Source organism: Perissodus microlepis, chromosome 13 (assembly GCF_051167445.1).
Source record: "Perissodus microlepis isolate ML-2025 ecotype Zambia chromosome 13, ASM5116744v1, whole genome shotgun sequence".
In the NCBI taxonomy this organism is placed as follows: domain Eukaryota; kingdom Metazoa; phylum Chordata; class Actinopteri; order Cichliformes; family Cichlidae; genus Perissodus; species Perissodus microlepis.
The window spans coordinates 33,916,847-33,934,426 of NC_140473.1; the positions used below are offsets into that span (position 1 = coordinate 33,916,847).

The 17,580-nt window shown below is 45.5% G+C and overlaps 2 protein-coding genes across 8 annotated transcripts in view; one reads left to right on the forward strand and one right to left on the reverse strand.

Moving 5' to 3' along the window:
* Window positions 1-2,155, forward strand: part of gbf1 (golgi brefeldin A resistant guanine nucleotide exchange factor 1) — an 82,306-nt gene extending 80,151 nt beyond the window's left edge. For all 4 annotated transcript variants that reach the window (XM_084948508.1, XM_084948509.1, XM_084948510.1 and 1 more), the window contains one exon: window positions 82-2,155. In XM_084948508.1, coding sequence (XP_084804634.1) covers window positions 82-335 — 254 coding nt within the window. In that variant the 3' untranslated portion in view covers window positions 336-2,155. The remainder of the gene's footprint in view (window positions 1-81) is intronic.
* Window positions 2,156-2,840: 685 nt separating this feature from the next.
* On the reverse strand, window positions 2,841-14,247 carry macroh2a2 (macroH2A.2 histone). Of its 4 annotated transcripts, none has more exons than XM_084948514.1 (9): window positions 14,122-14,247; window positions 12,001-12,178; window positions 8,262-8,368; window positions 5,212-5,409; window positions 4,888-4,992; window positions 4,699-4,798; window positions 4,528-4,617; window positions 4,158-4,332; window positions 2,841-3,744 (listed from the first exon to the last, which is right to left on the reverse strand). In XM_084948514.1, exons 2-9 carry the CDS (start codon window positions 12,170-12,172, stop codon window positions 3,579-3,581), a joined length of 1,113 nt encoding a protein of 370 aa, XP_084804640.1. In that variant the 5' UTR covers window positions 12,173-12,178; window positions 14,122-14,247; the 3' UTR covers window positions 2,841-3,578. The 4 variants fall into 4 exon arrangements, with proteins under 4 accessions (XP_084804640.1, XP_084804639.1, XP_084804642.1 ...); XM_084948513.1 differs by lacking the exon at window positions 14,122-14,247 and adding an exon at window positions 13,574-14,017; XM_084948516.1 differs by lacking the exon at window positions 14,122-14,247 and adding an exon at window positions 13,466-13,546.
* Window positions 14,248-17,580: the final 3,333 nt, after the last annotated feature.

Genomic DNA, 17,580 nt, shown 5'->3' on the forward strand with positions numbered 1-17,580 from the left:
AGGCCTCATGTTCAGGCATATCACACTGATAACTGATGTAGAACACCGACTGAATCACTGTTCTCTCGTTTTGTGTTCCAGGATCAGGCCGATCATCTCCGGCCCCCCCCTCGATTCCTCCCATGCCAGTGCCATTAACAACCTCTCCTGTCCAGGGTCCTTCACCTTTAGGCCAGTCCCCCCTCATTCTGCAGCCCCTTGCTTCTCCTCTGCAGGTGGGAGTCCCTCCCATGTCCCTGCCAATCATTCTTAATCCCGCCCTCATAGAGGCCACATCCCCTGTACCACTGCTTCCTGCTCCCAGATCGACAACTCCTTCCGACGAGGTCCAGTAAAGTCCAGCTGCCCCCCAGCCATGCTGTTCTCTCCTTAACAACTGGAAGAGCTGCAGCTTAAGATGTACGGGACATGGAGTAGTACCGCATTTAAAGGAGAAATCCTCCAGAATGGAAACCTGGTGACACTGATAAAAACTCAGCACTGATGTTATTGTAGGAAAAACCCAACAGGTTAAGATTTGGTTTAGAAACCACACGCAGTCTTTGAGAGGTTAGTGCGACCCACTGAGAGCAATTTACTGATTCCACAATTTTCAGCAGCGTTCACCGTGCATATATTTTAAGTCAGGCAGTAATTTTAAACCCACAGATCGAACTTATCCCCATTGATATATATATATTTTTTTTTCCTGTTGTAAGTCTGTAAACGGATGAACAACACAGCGTGTTAGTTGTTCTCTTTGAACTCGGTGGGTGATGGTTCGGAAAGCTGACTTTGATTACTATTTATTGTTTTTAAAATAAATAGTACAGATGTGTTAAGGACTGTTTCTAAGAGGTTTGTAGTGCCAATGATGATCGTCTGCTTGAGTCGTGATACACACAGTGGCTGTTCAGGGGTCAGACTGTGCCTCACTGCTTTGTTTTAACAGTTTTTACATAAGAATGGAGCCGTACAGACGAAAACACACCGCACATCCTGTATATTTGACACACACACTGCTTATTCAGTGCCAGACTGTGTCGTTTGGCTCTGGATATCAGCAAACAGAGCTCCGTCTTGTAAATAGCTTCTGAGTGAAGTGTTTTCATTGCCCCACCTCGTCGTCAGGATTAGCTTCATGTTGGGAGGAATGAAAACATTTCATCTAGACTGAGCACTGTTATGTTTTTACATCAGAAACACCTGCAGGAGTCCTCTCTTTGCCCCAAGCTGAACTCATAGCTTTGCTCATATATGTCTGTGCTTCACAACAACCTAGAGATAAGAAGGACAGTGAGTTGTGAGGATTATATGATCTGCATGTTTTAAGATTCCCAGAGCCTTGGCTACAGTCTGATGTTGCAGAAGGCATGACAACATCAGCATGTGTGAAATGGCCAAGTTCGATTCATCGTTTTGCCCCAAGCTTGCACCTTATAACCTTCAACAAGCAGCAGATGGAGGCGTAAACATTCCAGTGTCAGTCTGTAGTGAGCACGCTCTGCACAGTAACTGCTCTGGTACATGATGGCAGATGCATGAGGAATAGTCTGAGAGGAGCTCGCCACGCCGTCACGTCACCTTCTCCTGACTTGCATCTTTGATTTGACAGACTCGTACGAAACATCTGAAGTTTGCAGCATCGTGCCAGAGAGGAATCACACATGTAGACCGGTGGCTTTCTTGTTGTTCTCCTTTATTTATCCAGGTAAAAGGCTCACTGAGATTACAGTCTCTTTTCTAGAGAGAGGTTTCCAACAGAAGTTAAAACATTTCCACAACACGTCCTCAGTTTGAGTCAGCTGCTCCTCTTTGCTTCCATACATGTGCTGACTCATGTATGGAAGCAAACCCATCTGATGTCAAACTGACTGGAAACCATTCGCAGCAGTCCTGGGCTTCTCTCACTGATGTTTTGTGTTATTTATTGAAAATGGACTGAGCTGCTGCAGTACGATGGCATAGATGCAGTGTATGTGTGTCAGTCAGGTAACACTACGGCCTTATAGAGCCACCAACATGTAAGCTGAGTGTTTATTTGTTGGATGGCATCGTAGATTTATCAGAAGCTGATTGTGACTTGAACAGGAAATTCCGTGAATATAATGTCTAATGTATATAAATGAAAGGTAATGTACTTTTTACTATGTAATAAATATGTTGTAAGAAAGTGCTCCTCCTGGTGTCTGCTTATGTTTTAATTCTGAAAGAACACGGAAAAATACTCTTAATGAAGGGATTAAGCAAAAACAACACATTCGGTGTCACTACATCGATCACTACGGCCGTCTTCTGTTTGTCTACCACCACTATGTCTGGTTGGTTAGCCATCACCATTTTGTCCGTCTGTACCTGGAAGTCCCACAGGATCTTAGCTCGGTCATTCACCACCACCCATTTTGACCTCAGGACCTCCAGGCCACACTCGGCACAGATGTTCCTGTACACTAAGCCGGCCACTTGGTTATGGCGTTCCATGTATGCCCTGCCTGCGAGCATCTCGCACCCTGCTGTTATGTGCTGGGTTGTCTCAGGGGCATCTTTACACAGCCTGCACCTGGGGTCTTACCTGGTGTGGTGTGTCTCACATTTTTAATATGTTGCAATACAACTGGGATAACTAACATATAACATTATTGTGTGTGTATATACGTATATGTATGTACAAAATAACTTTTTTGTCCCTTTTATCTTCATCCCTGATCGATCGCTGTGGCACCACAACATGTTTCATCTTAGCAGCTTCTCACAGTTGTCATTTGCGCTGAGCCCCGTACATTTCCCAGTATTCGTACTGGTGGTTACACCTGTGACCACAGCAGGTTTGACAATTGGATGGACTACTCTGCACAACAAAATGAAATGATGCTAATTTATTTTTGAGTCAAACTGTTCAACTGAGAAAAAATACTACAGAGACAAAGACATATACAACCAATATTTGTTGTAACTGTAACAAACACAGTCTTTGCAGTGTGCACTAGTAACAAACTTTAAAGGTCATTCAAGAATGAAGCCAAAGCAACCCAGATCAATTAGAAACAGAATTTCGGCAGAATCACAGATGAAGTTTTCTATCAAATGGCATTTCTAAAATCCAAAAAAGCCTCTTATATACACAGGGTGTACCGTGCCTCCAGCTGTGCTTTGTTCTACTTTAAAACAATATTGTGAAAAATGAGAGGAGATGGTAAGAAGAGGTGCTGACACTGAGCAGACCTCTGGTGTAAAACGGTTTTATTTCATAGCAGAATGCCAACCACAGGTTTGAATTAGTAAACTAAATATATCAGAAAATACCGATGCTGCGAAAGAACGGTTACATTTGTACATGGATATAAAAACAGTGAAACGAGGAGCCAAGAGAGCAAACTCTACCCACTTAAATTATCTACTCTAGAAAGAATACGATCTTTGAAGGAACAGTGGAACAGAAATGTGAACAGCACTCCACACACAGATAGATTTCTTCTTTAACACGTTCCACATGGAAAACCCTACTGTGGGATCACCTACCTATACCAACAGTGACAAACAACAGTTAAAAAATAGCCCCCAAACACACACGCGCACACACACGCACAAACCGGCAATCCTCATTTGGCCTCCAGCTTGGCCATTTCCTGAAGGTATATTCCGATGCTCTCGCTGTCAAACAGCACAAAGTAAATGTTTTTCAGAGAGGAGCTGGTGCAGGACACAAAGTGGTTGGAGATGGCCTTGAGGATGAGCTGAGCGGCTGTTTGCTTTGGGAATCCGTTCCTGTGGGAAACGGTTGGACAAATGAGACTGAGGAAGACAAACGACAAAGCTGTTTGTGATGAAGAGTAGCTGAACAAATGGCAGAGCTACGGCTAAAAATCTGTCAGCACTGCAAACGTGTTCGGTCTGCAGGCTGACGGTCACTTTGCTGTTAAACACAGATCAGTGGAGCTGGACGTACACTGGACCAGGTGCAGATCCACACTGTTAGCTGAGGCTGAGTGTGTCCTCCCATTTATACACAGAATACAAGCTGAGATCAGCAGATCTGCACTCAATCTTACTGTAACGGTCACGGCGAGGTCGACAGCTACATGCTCATTTACACTCATGTCTAACCCACAAAAGGCGTCGCTGTCGGGGACCAAAGAGACGCGTCTATGAGGCGACACACTGTGTGTGATGGAGCTCACCGTCCAGCAGGCAGCGAGGGGAAAGCCACAGACTTGAGCTTCTTCTCCTCTGCTGCTGAGAGGCAGTTCTTCACAGTCTTCTCGAGCTGGTCCTCACACTTCTCTGAGCCCCACTGTGGGATGTTACAGTGGATGATGAAGCGGGCTGCCATGCCACTGGCCTGGCTCACTGCCACTGCAGGATGAAAGCATGTTAGGGTGACCACCGTCTCCTCAGACAAAAACATGTCTGCACCCAGTCTAACAGCTGATCTCTGTGCACTCTATTTACTAGGCCCAGATTTGCATGTATCACGCTGTCTCATCAGCTACATCCTACTGTGGACATGGAAGGATGTGATTCAGTGGCTGTGATGACGCAGCTGCGTACCTGATGCTACCTCCAAAGGCCCTTGTGCTTTCCTCAGCTCCTTAACTCCTTCCAGGAACTCTCGACCTCCAGCTTTTTCCAGGGCGTTGCCTGAAAGACCAGCACAGCAGCCGCTCAGCATGAGGACGCATGAAAGAAACCAGACACGTTACATGAACCGGTGCTGCTTACCCACACCATCTTTGAGGTCCAGCTCTGCATTGGTTGGGTTAATTATTCCCTCCACCTTGATTGTTCCAATTTTACTCATTTCACTTTCTGTTAATGAAAGCTGTGGATTCACAAAGACAGAGTGACAAACAGCTTTGAGCAGTAACACAACGCGCTGTGACTTTCAGCTGGGCTTTTAACACGGCTTACTTTCTGTCCGAGAAAGAGACTCTTCGCTGACAGGATGGTGAATCCATCACCGGGACCGTCTTCCACTGTGGAGTTTGATACAGCCTCTTTGTCATTGTCTGTGCTCTTTGCCAGATGGAGAGAAAAACGTTCACTTAAATCAGCATTTGAGTTACCAAATGATAATGACTCTGGTTCTTTCTCTAGTGCATTAAACCAGCTCTGGTTTGTCTCTTCTCTGATTGAACAAATCAAACACAAATGTACAGAACACACGGCTGTTAACAGAAGAAGGGTTAGAGACTCATCACCATCATCACAGATGGCTTTGCTGGGCACACTGACCTTTGGCTTGCGCCCTCGTTTGCCTTTAACCTTTTTGAAGGTTTTGGTGGGCTTCTTGCTCTTCAAGCGTTCCTCCTGCTTGTCTGTGACAGACGCCTGGCTGTCCACTTTCACTCGGCCTCCCCTCTTCTTGGAGAGCAGCTCTGGGTGGATACGAGGTAGAACCCCTCCGTTTGATATGGTCACTCCTCGCAGAAGCTGATGGAAGAAGCGTTTTGATAAATGAACTCATGATGTGTCTGTGAAGAAACGTTGTCTGTGCACACACGTGACCATGTGGTGACCTCCGTCTTTGTTTGAGGATGATACAAAAATCGCTCCACAGCCGGTTTGACCGACAGGTGAATGCTATTTAACACACTGTAGTGACGGCTGCACTGTGAGAGAGATTCATGTATATAGAGATTTTTTTAATATGTGTGTGCCCATGGTGACAAAAAGGTTCATCATCATCATTTAAATGCAATTATCATGAACATTACCCTCCAAACAGACAGCTGAGAAGAAGAACTGATGTCAAATAAGATATAAAAAGATGTTCACTTGTTAGTAAAATATGAGAAGCTCATATAAGGCAAAGTGCGGAGCATTGTGCACGCTCGGTCTGAGCAGCCGAGACCTCGACTCCTCAGCCGGAGGCTTTCCAGGCCGATGATGTAATCTCCCCGTGTCCCAGGTCAGCCCTGGGGGAACATGCCCCGAACACCTCGCCCAGGGTGTGACCCCCTCTGCTGAGGAGCAGGAGCCCCTCTCCAACGAGGTCGGCCGCCTTTTGAAGGAAGCCACATTCAAACGAACGACTAAAAGGTCGGCCTGGATCAACAACGCCACAACTGCAGCGCCATCTGGTGGCAGATAGCTACATAACATTCAGGACACAATTTAGCAGCATCATCCTCAGCCTGTGAAGGAGGATGTTGTGCAGCTCCAGACTGAGAGCGACTGATGCTTATTTCACATCTTATTCAGAATAATTAGATTCACTGTAGTCTGTGGGAGCTGCGATTGGTCGGGCTGCCGGGGACAAAGGATGATTTCACTCACCGACGTCCAAATCAAGCCATAACCTTAATGTAGCGTGTTTTCTGTCCAACTACTACTACAGCAGACAGAGAAATCCACACAGACACACGAAAAGCCCCGAGATCCCACGACCGGTGTGCTGCGAGACGGCACCTGAGAGGCAGGTGACGAACCAGCTGGTCAAAGCTCTGAATGTCTCATTTATTTGGCTCCTTACCGATTTCTTACTCTTTAGCATTTACGTCACACTTCAATGTTTCTGATCATCAAACTAATTTTAATGTTAACATAGCAAATCAAACCTACCAGCTATGTGAAAAATGAACTGGAGTCCTGTAATATCTGAACTCAGATACATCATAGCAACAGTGAAACATCAGCTGTGTCCCAAAACGTCGGCTGCTTCCTCCTGAGGCCGCATTTGTAGACTGATTACGTCACAGCGACTGTCCCAATTCATAGACAAATGCGTCCTCCATTTCCCCAGATTTGAAGGATGGGTCGGGTGTGTCCTTCGTGGCCCAACCTATCCCAGAATTCATAGCGCGGCCCAGCCAATTCCAGTTTTCAACAATGGCGGCCACTACTAAGTTTTAAAATTACTCTTATTACTCTCTGGGTCACAAAATAAACCTTTAAGATATTTTCAGGCGAGAAAGTAGCTGAGTAAACTTCAAATATCTGCTCGGTTTATCAAGACATCGCATATTTGCAAAAGCGCTCCGACGTTTTCGGAGACGTCTGTTACCCACCAGCTCGATAGCTGACCGGGGGGTTCAATGGTCGCTCGAGCCGGCGAGAGCAGCGGACTCCCGCTTCATCGTTTTCAGACCCACCGCCGTCTTTCGCTACTCAGGTTAAACATGATATACGTCACTCGGATAACTTAAAAAAGTTATTGTTTGGCTTTTTTCAGTGTTTGATTTGTTCGTGAGTAAATCGGTTTGGCTGAGATTGAAGTCATTAGATTATATTAAATAAAACTTCATTAATCCATCGAGTGGGTTCCTCTGGGGTTTTCACACAGCTGAATAAACGTCAAACAGAAAACTGATTGGTAAAGTAAATCCGTTGGGCATCTTTCTTGGCCTTTAGTCAATAATTCTGATGGCAAAAGAACCAAACGGGACAGGTGGGACAAAAAAACAAAAACTGATTAAACAGACGTGTGAGACGGTCTAGAATTTACAGCAGTGTCCTGTTATATTTCAGACAGCAAGGAGCAGACGGCCGAGTTTATTAAACTCTGACCGTCCCATTTCACAGCCTCGCACTTCCGGCCTTCTCGGTCTTCGAAGGACCCGGCCCACGTAGACCGCGATGGCCGTGTCCTCTGAAGGATGCAGCCTAGGTTTTGGGACACAGCTATGGTGGCAGTGTGATGGACTGGAGCTGCTTTGCTGCTTCAGGACGAATCGCCACAATTGAAAGAAGCATGAATTGTGGTCTCTACTAAAATATCCTGAAGGAAAGTGTCCAGCCGTAAGTTTATGGCCTGAAGTTCAAGCATGCGCAGCAGCAAGTAAACCTCTAAATGGCTAAAAAGACAACAAACGAAATGTTGTGAAAGGCCAGACTGAAACCAGACTGAGGCACGACCTTCAACAGGCTTCATACTCTGAACCGTCCAGTGGGGCTGAACGACCTCAGCTGCTGTGGCCAAAGGTGGCAAAACCAGTTCGAATGTTAAGGTGACTTTTTCCACACAGGCCAGCTGGGTGTGGATAGCTCATCATTACAAACTGAAGTTTGTATTTAGATGGGTCGTCTTTTTCTAATATTAACATTTGTTTTAAACATTTACGTGTAACTCAACCAACCAGGGGTTGGTTACATCAGCAAGTATTTAAGCTTCTCCTTGTTTGTCTTCTTATGAGGCAGTCCTGAAAACATGCATCAATGTTTAAATGACCTTTAAGGTCAAACCTTCAATAAACTTTGCCAAAAGGTGTCAAACACGCTGGCCAGTTTGATGTGTTAGCGTACACGTATGTGTCACGTATGTGTCACGTACAAAGCACTGTTACCTGGTTCAGCTCCTCGTCATTGGCCACAGCCAGCTTGATATGCCTCGGAGTTATTCGGCCTTTCTTGTTGTCCCGTGCTGCGTTTCCTGCCAACTCCAAAATCTCAGCTTACAGGAGAGGAAACACATGGTGCACACTCATTAGGCAGACAGCATTTAAACACGTTTACTGTATTTTCCTTCAGTCAGCGTGTAACAGATTGTACTGGTGTGAAACTACACGGCTGCAGCAGTGAGTCTGTGTCTAACACTGACTGTCTGATCCATTAAACTCATTTTGTTCCTACATGCTAAAAACAGCATAATCATAGCTAACAACAGGTCAAATGAGCTGTTAGCAGCATTTGTGGATCTATAACACTTTATAAACTATGTATTCTTCATGACAATAACCTCCAGTTTATATCCACAAAGCTCTGATTGTGTATAAAACAGCTGTGGTCAGACGTGCACAGACATGATCTGGTTCTTTTTCCAGCGTGTGATATAAAACATCTTTACTTTAGACAACAACAACAGCCGGGTACACAACTCTGAATGTTGACAAACACACACACACACACATATAGTTTCAGTTCAGTTTTATTTGTCATATGCAAGTTAGCACAGGGTCAACATTGCAATGAAATGTGTTTGACGAGCAGCAGTCACTCAGCAGCATGATACAGTAGAAGAAAATATAATAAAATATAATAAAATAATAAAAAATAGAAAAATAGTAAGGAGCAAAATATTAGAGAGACGTGGTAAAAGAGAAAAGATGACTAAATATATATGTATCTATAAATATAAATATATGTACACTAGTGATTAAATAAGAAAATCTGGAACAGAAATATGACGGGGGGGGGGGGGGCAGATGGGATATTGCACAGGAATGAGCAGCAGAAAATTACAGTATTGCACTTTTTAAATATAAATATCAGTAAAGTGGAGTGACCAGTGCAGATTAAACAGAGTACTTGTGAAGCTGCAGCTTCTGAGTGCGTCCTGTGGAGTGTGTGCGTGTGTTTAAGTGTTGTGGTTGAGGTGTCGTATGGTTGGTGGTAGAAACTGTTTTTGAGTCGTGTAGTCCGAGCAGACAGGCTCCTGTAACGTCTGCCAGATGGTAACAAGGAGAAGAGCTGATGTGCTGGGTGGCTGTGGTCCTTGATGATGCTGTGTGCTTTACGGAGGCATCGCTGGAGATAAATGTCCTGAATGGCAGGAAGCCTCGTGCCAGTGATGTGCTCTGCTGCCTTCACCACCCTCTGTAGTGATTTACGGCTGCTGGCAGAGCAGCTTCGTACCAAACTGTGATGCAGCTCGTCAGCAAGCTCTCGATCGCACACCTGTAGAAATGTGAGGCGATGTTGGCGTTCATGCCAAACTTCCTCAGCCTCCTCAGGAAGTAAAGCCGCTGGCGAGCTTTCCTGATAGCAGTGTCTGTGTGAAGGGTCCAGGAGAAGTCCTCGGTGATGTTGACTCCAAGGAACTTGAAGCTGCTGACCCTTTCGACCTTCACGCCGTTGTGTGGATGGGCTGGTGTTCCCTGACTGGTCGTTTCCGGTAGTCCACTATCATCTCTCTAGTTTTGCTGATGTTGAGATATAATCTATAGTTACCTTATGTTTACATTTTATTTTGCTGTTGTTACTGTTGCTGTAATAAAATGTAATATTATTATAGTTACACACCCACTGACGTTTAGATACATGTCCATTAGCAGGCTGGACCTCGTCAGCCAAACCCTGAAGCTGGGTTAGGGGAAGCTAACCCTAACCCTGAAACTGTTAGCTTGCTTTATCCATTCTTGTTCCTGTGTTTGGGATCCCTGCTGTGTTGAAACTATTAGGTCCATGTTTCAGCCATCTAGCTGTGATTCGAGGAGAAGTTGAAGAATATGGACGTCCCTCTCCGTCTTTACTATGCTATCCATTTTGTGCCTGTACCACTGACAGCCAAACAGCCCCAGAGCATGATGCTACCACCATGCTTGACCTTTGGTGTAGGTCTGCAAAGCCTCGACTCCTGCAGGATGACCTCTCTCACTAAGGCAAAACGTTTTTCAGGAGGCACGTGGCTCCTGGTCATGGCAGGCTTGAGCCTTGATGTTTCCTGGGTTGTTCCCGAACACCCTAACCTAGTTACTCTCATCTGAGAGCGACAGTTACCCTGGCAAAGTGGTTACACATCGGAATAACTGTCTGAACTGCTTATCTTGGAGTCTGCAGGTGTGTAGAAATGGCTCCATGAGGCTCTGTGTATGGCTCCTTCCCACCAGGTCTGCTCGCAGAGCTTCACTGAACTGTATGACAGTCACAACAGTGTGAGGAGTGTTACAGTCACATGAGGTTTCCCACTTCACGGCAGCAGCATGTGCTAAACAGACTGATTCTTACATAGCTTCTCCCAGAGTCCTCAACATGCCACATTCACACCAGCTACCATCCACACACATCCACACTCTGACGGACGCATCGGAGAGTAACTTGGGGTTAGTATCTTGCCCAAGGATATTTGGCATGCAGCCTGGGGGAGTCAGGGATCGAACCACCAACCTTCTGATCAGTAGATGACCTGGCTCCTCTACCTCCTGAGCTACAGCCACCCATATGTCATATCCTGTCACATGTCAATCTGTTGTCCACACCCACCAGTCTATCTAACTGCACTCTTTGGCCCGGTAGACGTTTCTGTCTAAAACACCAGACTGAGAACAAAGAACCTTTTAGCTGATTACTGTACAGTGTAAATGTGTGTTTGGTGTTTCACTACATCTCCTTATCTCAAACAGAAACACTAAGGCCTTGGATGGAGATGTAAGATGTTAGTCCTGTGTTTTGATCCTTCATTGTAATTTTTGCTTCATATTTTTTTGGTTGTCTATCTTTTGTTCTCATTTGGACGTATAGAAACAGTCACCCATCAGTTCATCCTCCATGCTTTCAGTCCACCGAGTCGTCTCTGTTACAAACACACTGTTTGGAGCAGCCGTCAACATCCTGTGTTTAATAATATCAGATGTCATGTGACCACCACAGCTGTGTGTTATGATGCACCTGTAAACATGACTGTAGCATGTGCTACTCTGTATGTCCCTCCAAAGGTTTCATAACATATAAATTACAGTCCAATTATTTTCAGTCATTTTTAAATGTATTTCAAACCTAAATTTGATTGAAAGTACATTTCAACATTTGTCAGATTAAACGTGTGAAACATTTCCTGTTTCACAGGCTACTCCTGTATTCAGCAGTGAGTCACCACAGCAGGTAGCGTCACACATTTGATCTGACAAAGTTTCATCCCAGGCCTCCTCCGGGATTTCATCCAACAAACGTGGCACATTTAAAGCTAGCAACATGTTTCAAAGAAGCTGAGACGGGCAACAAACGACTGAAAAGGCTGTAAAGATACAGAATTACATTAGTTGTTTACAGGTCACAGAAGGACTGTCTTTGACCTCATCCAGACCCAGTGAGGTTAAAGAAGTTTAGCTTTCGTTAACAGTACGTTCATTAATGTTGAGTCAGAAATGCATCAGAACTGTGAGCTGTTCTTTGGAGTCAGTCTGCCTCTGTATGTGACAAAGTTTCACAGGTTAAATGTCAATCATATATATATATATATATACCCACATAAGGGATTATCAAAGTACTCTGAGTGTTGCAGAAATTCAACTTTGAATTATGTACTGATCCCTTAGATATGCCACAGCACACTGAACACACTCACATGCTCTCATGTATTAAACTTACCTGCCAGGTACTCAATGACAGCTGCCATGTACACAGGAGCCCCCATGCCAATGCGATATTTGTGCGTGCCAATGCGCAGATACCGCATCATGCGCCCCACTGGGAAGATGACACCTGCCCTGGCTGAACGGGACAGCTTGGTGGCCTTCTTCTTTCCTCCTCTGGCTGACATGTTTGTCTGGACACAGTGCGACAACAGCCAGTGACTGACACAAACACAGGCTAACAATAATGAAACTCTCGTTAGCAGGATGCTCGGTTCTTCTAAACTGTACTAAATAAATACGTGTGTCCTCACAATTTCCACAACACTCAGCCGCAGTGCAACCAGATCAATGCAGTGGCATGTAAATAACCCCTTTCCCATCATCCTGATGACATGTTTTAACTGTAAATGAATGCACTGTTTTATATGGAGCTCACAGCCACTGCCAATTTAGAATCACAAATTAATTAGCATGACTTTGGGGAGAAAGCTGGAGGCCCAGCAGAAACACAGGGGAACAGAGAGAACATGAAAACTCCACCCCTGAGCCTGGTTCTTCTTCCTGTTAAAAGGGAGTTTTTCCTTCCCACTGTCGCCAAACTGCTTGCTCATAGGGGGTCATATGATTGTTGGGGTTTTCTCTGTATGTGTTAGTGTAGGGTCTACCTTACAACATAAAGCACCTTGAGGCGACTGTTGTAGTGATTTGATGCTGTACAAATAAAACTAATTGAATTAAATACAGAGTTCAATGGAAACTGTACATTAATGTATATTAAACAAATTCAACCAAGCATCATGTGTTCACAGCTGCCCCCACATACGTGACGCTCAGGTGAGAACATGGTTTCTGACGTCAGCCAGGTGCTGGTGGGAGACGCAGTCCCGGCTGTGTGTGCTTTCATTGCACATTCTTTTACACGTGTGGCTGTGTGTGTGCGTGGTGTCATAATGAAGGGCACAGTGTTTGTTTTCCACGCCACATGATACCCGGCCACGCTATTCGGAAAGGTTATTGATATGCTGCGGCCTGCATCCGCGCCGCTGGAGTCCACGCACATCGTCCCCACGTATGTACAAACAGCATAACGTCGCTAGTGTTAATAGTGTGGATAGTGTACGTGCGTGTAGTGTAAACGGAAAAAGAAGGGAACGCGACCTCAGCATGTAGGCTAACGTTACTGTACCGAGCTAGGTCGGAGCCAGGCAAGCGACACCTTTACGGCGTCGCCACAAAAGCCTGACTTTGACGGCTGGCTCACGGAAAGTGTCGGAGCCGGCTTCGCTCCCACTGAGAAGTGTTTTTATTCCTTCACGGACACGAAGTCAGCGTGAACACGAAGCTACGAGTGGACGTTAGCTAGGTCAGGTCGGCACCATGTAGCAGCTTCAACGTTTAACGGCTCCGCGCACATCCCGAGCGTTACCGTACCACACAGACATGAACCTGAACGAGCCTTTTCTCTAAAACAGACCCACCCGCCCCTTCGTTTTCCACGGAGGCTCCAACACACGGAAAGTAACGCGTCCCCGTCGATCCGGATATGCGCTGCGCCTCGAAACATCAAATAAAGCCCAAGTTTCTACCTGTTTTTCTAACGTGAATCTGCGCGAACTTGTGACGCTCCTGTGCAGCAACAGACGGGCCGTTGTGTTTTGCCGTCCTTGTGCCTAATAATCCTGGTTCCAGACCTCAGGAAAAAAATCCCACAGTGCAAGCAGGAACAGCGTAGTTGGTCGGAGGCTGGCTCTGTGCTACTGATGCTGCAAAGGGGAAAAATTCAGCAGAGGGAAAATCCTGCAAAAACGCCCCCCGACAGCTTTAACGGAGATAAACGCAGCACACTTCTACGACAAAGTAACTGCTGGTAAAATCCACATTAGCCCAAATAAATAGCTTACAGCCTAAAACGGCACCACAATAGGCCTGTGAGTGTATTTCACTGCATATCCCTGGCGTTTGTTAGCTAAAGAGTGAAGGCTGTGAATAGAGTCCAAAGTGGAATGAAACAGGAAGTGGACATCTGTCCTTAAGCATCCAGACTGGGGGTGTGAGACTCAGGCAGATAATCCTAGAGACATCACAACAGTCAGATCATTTAGCTGTAGCTCAGGAGGTAGAGCAGGTCACCTACTGATTGGAAGGTTGGTGGTTCGATTCCTGGCTCCTCCAGTCTGCATGCCAAGTATCCCTGGCCAAGATACTAACTCCAAGTTGCTCTCCGCTGCATCCATCAGAGTGTGAATGTCGTTAGAAAAGCACTCAGTTTACAGTCAGTGAGAATGGGTGTGATTGGGTGAATGTTGTATACAGTGCTTTGAGTACTCTGGGAGAGTAGAAAAGCGCTGTATAAGAATCAGTCCATTTACCATCATCTGAGTCCATCTTTAATTGACCAGAGCCAATAGATGCAGGCACAGCTACACCCACCTACTGAAGATCTGCTTCCGTTATAACGTGTTTGCCCTTGATTCTTCCTAACATCACTACACAGTGTTGAATTTCACAAACATTACATCTTAGGATGTGGGCTTCTCTGTTGTGCTAAACACTGTGTTAGTGGCACATCCTGCAACTCTCCCCTTCCCTCGCATGATTGGAAATAGCTGTTTTTCGTGTACATTAAACCTGAACTAAAAGGGTTCAGAAAAACTGTCTCCCACTCTCTGTCACATTGTTTCACATTACTGTGGTTGTTTGCACAGTTTTTTTTACATTTCAGTTGATGAATTTTTATTTTTATTTTTACGGTGATCATGTTCAATGGGATGGGAATAGGGATGATCCCACCACAACACAGCCTCCAGTGTGTTTTACAGATAGATAGCTTGTACCTCTGTCCTGATGTGCTCCATACATACACACACATATAACCATCAATTTCAAATTTGGATACATCAATCCATAAAACCTTTGCATTCACTTTCAGAGATATCCTCAAAATGATTATGGATGAGCAATGAGGTGACAGTTGCATTGTCAGAGGACCAAATGGCAGAGTGGCCTGTTCTGTCCCTGAGAAGGAGCCTCCTCTGCTCCCCTCTAGTGCAGCCACCAACTGCAGAGCATTTACCAGGAAGACCCAACTAGCTTGTTTCTCCCTGCTTCATCTCCTCAGATCCCTGAGAGGAGTGGTGGAGGTTTTGAGGTGGGACGGGTGTTCAGTATTACCATGGAACCCCCATATATGCTGCCATATATATATGGCAGCACAGGAACAAGCTCAGAGCACAAGATCCATAGAGGCTGGGGTCTATCACACCAGGCAACACCCCAGGTGCAGGCTGTGTAAAGATGCCTCTGAGACAATCCAGCACATAACAGCAGGGTGTAAGATGCTCGCAGGCAGGGCATACATGGAATGCCATAACAAAGTGGCCGGCATAGTGTACAGGAACATCTGTGCCGAGTGTGGCCTGGAAGTCCTGAGGTCAAAATGGGAGACGCCCCCTAGGGTGGTGGAGAATGTGGTGGTAGACAAACAGAAGAAGACGGCCATAGTGATAGATGCAGCGGTCCCGAATGACAGCAACATCAGGAAGAAGGAACACGAAAACCTCGAGAAATACCAAGGGCTCAGAGAAGAGCTCGAGAAAATGTGGAGGGTGAAGGCAACAGTGGTCCCAGTGGTAATCGAAGCACTCTGTGCGGTGACTCCCAAGCTAGGCGAGTGGCTCCAGCAGATCCCAGGAACAACATCGGAGATCTCTGTCCAGAAGAGCGCAGTCCTAGGAACAGTTAAGATACTGCACAGGACCCTCAAGCTCCCAGGCCTCTGGTAGAGGAGCTTGAAGGATAGACCGCCAACAGGGTCATCTGTCTTTGTGTGTGTGTGTTGTTTTTACCTAATCCCTTCATTAAGAGTATTTTTGCACTGCTGTGTTCTTAAGATGACATCAGAGAAGTATAAGCAGTGACTGGTAGGGAGGAAATGAGCAAAGACTTTGGAGATAATGGAAGTATTCTTACTTGGCTTAGTAGACAGGACAGCTGTGAGGGGAACCAGTAGGTGGCTTTTGGGACTGATGTGCATCAAAACGGTGGAGAGTGGCCAGGTCCACAGCGGACTCCGGGCTTGGACAAACCAGCAGCATTGCTTGTGCTCCAGGTGAGATGTAGCTGTGAGACACTTGAGTTATCCAGACAGGTGACTGGGAGACAAATGCAAGAGAATAGGTTAGCCGGATCCAACATAAGCAAAGTGCACACTGGAAACAGTTTAATTTACTACCGATGGGGATGGGATGATAAGCCTTAGAAGCGGTGCCACAGCTGGTCCTTAAATACACAGTTCAGGTGATGGCAATGTGCTGCAGGTATGAACATGTGGGAGACTTCCCACAGCTCCACCCAAAAACCCAAACCTGTCCACCCAGCCCACAGTATAGAGTGGCTCATCTACCAGGTGGAAGGTCTGCAGTTGGGTCTGTAGCTCATGAGGTCTGCATGTTGAAATGCCCTTGGGGAAGATACTGAAGTCTGAGTTGGTGAGTTTTAGGATATTTGTGAATAACACATAAAAATTCTTATGTATAGGAAAAAAGCACATCTATGAATGTGGACTGTAAACGTGAGTGCTGAGCGTAAAGCTTGATATCACTCCCAGTCCATGTTTCAGTGTTTTCCTGTTTCTGGAGGAAATCACCGCTGGACTGCTGTAGATAGTTTTTCAGGTCTGCCACATCTTCGTCCACTTTGCTCAGTTTTGAATGTCACATTGTACACGATTCCAACATACTTCAGGTTTTTCATAGACAAAGAACTGGGAACAGATTACGTGGGTTTACGACAGGCTGCTAGTAACAATTTAACTAAACTGTTTATGTAGACACAACAGTGGCTCAGCCCTGCAGTTAAGTGAACGTTTATGCTTGAACAATAGGTAAGTGGCTTAACAAACTCCCTCTGCACATCAATGGTTTTTAAAAATAAAGTTGATTCAAAATGTTAGTGAGATTGTGAGACATTGCTTCCTGAAAGGACAAAGGACAAGCTAGGAACAATAATTTTAGCTTACAGGGTCCCGAGAACAGCGTAAGATTGTTTCTGTCACAATAGGCTGTTGCTGAAGCTCTAAAGCTCTATTTGACTTCTACCACCAGGGGTCAGTGCAGGATCTCTAATGACTCAGACTACAAACATTTCTCTGGGTTCACCAGGTTACAGATGATGAGGATCGCAGAAAACAGTGATTTAATATTGTCTCATGACAAGCTTCCTGTCTTCAAAATGGATAAAGTTGGGCGTGCTGCAATAGTGTCATTTATGAAATGGTTCAACAACGTAGAAAGAAGACTGCTTAAAGCTCTGCCCTTCATCTTCGGTTATGGACTCACTGCTGTTTCAAAACAATTTGTGTTGAAAGGCTAGCAGTATAGTGTTATTTTTACAAAACCCTCTTTAGATGACTTCGCTTATGTAGACAAATTCTTTAGTCAAGTGTTTTTGTTTTTTGCCCAAAGTAAGCGCCCACAGCTGTGCACCTTCCAGCTGTGGCTCAAGGTGTACAGCTAGGTCAGTGGATTGTATTAAGGTACCCTTGGGCCATATGCTGGCATTTAAATTGCCCTGATGCATCCATCAGAGTGTGAGT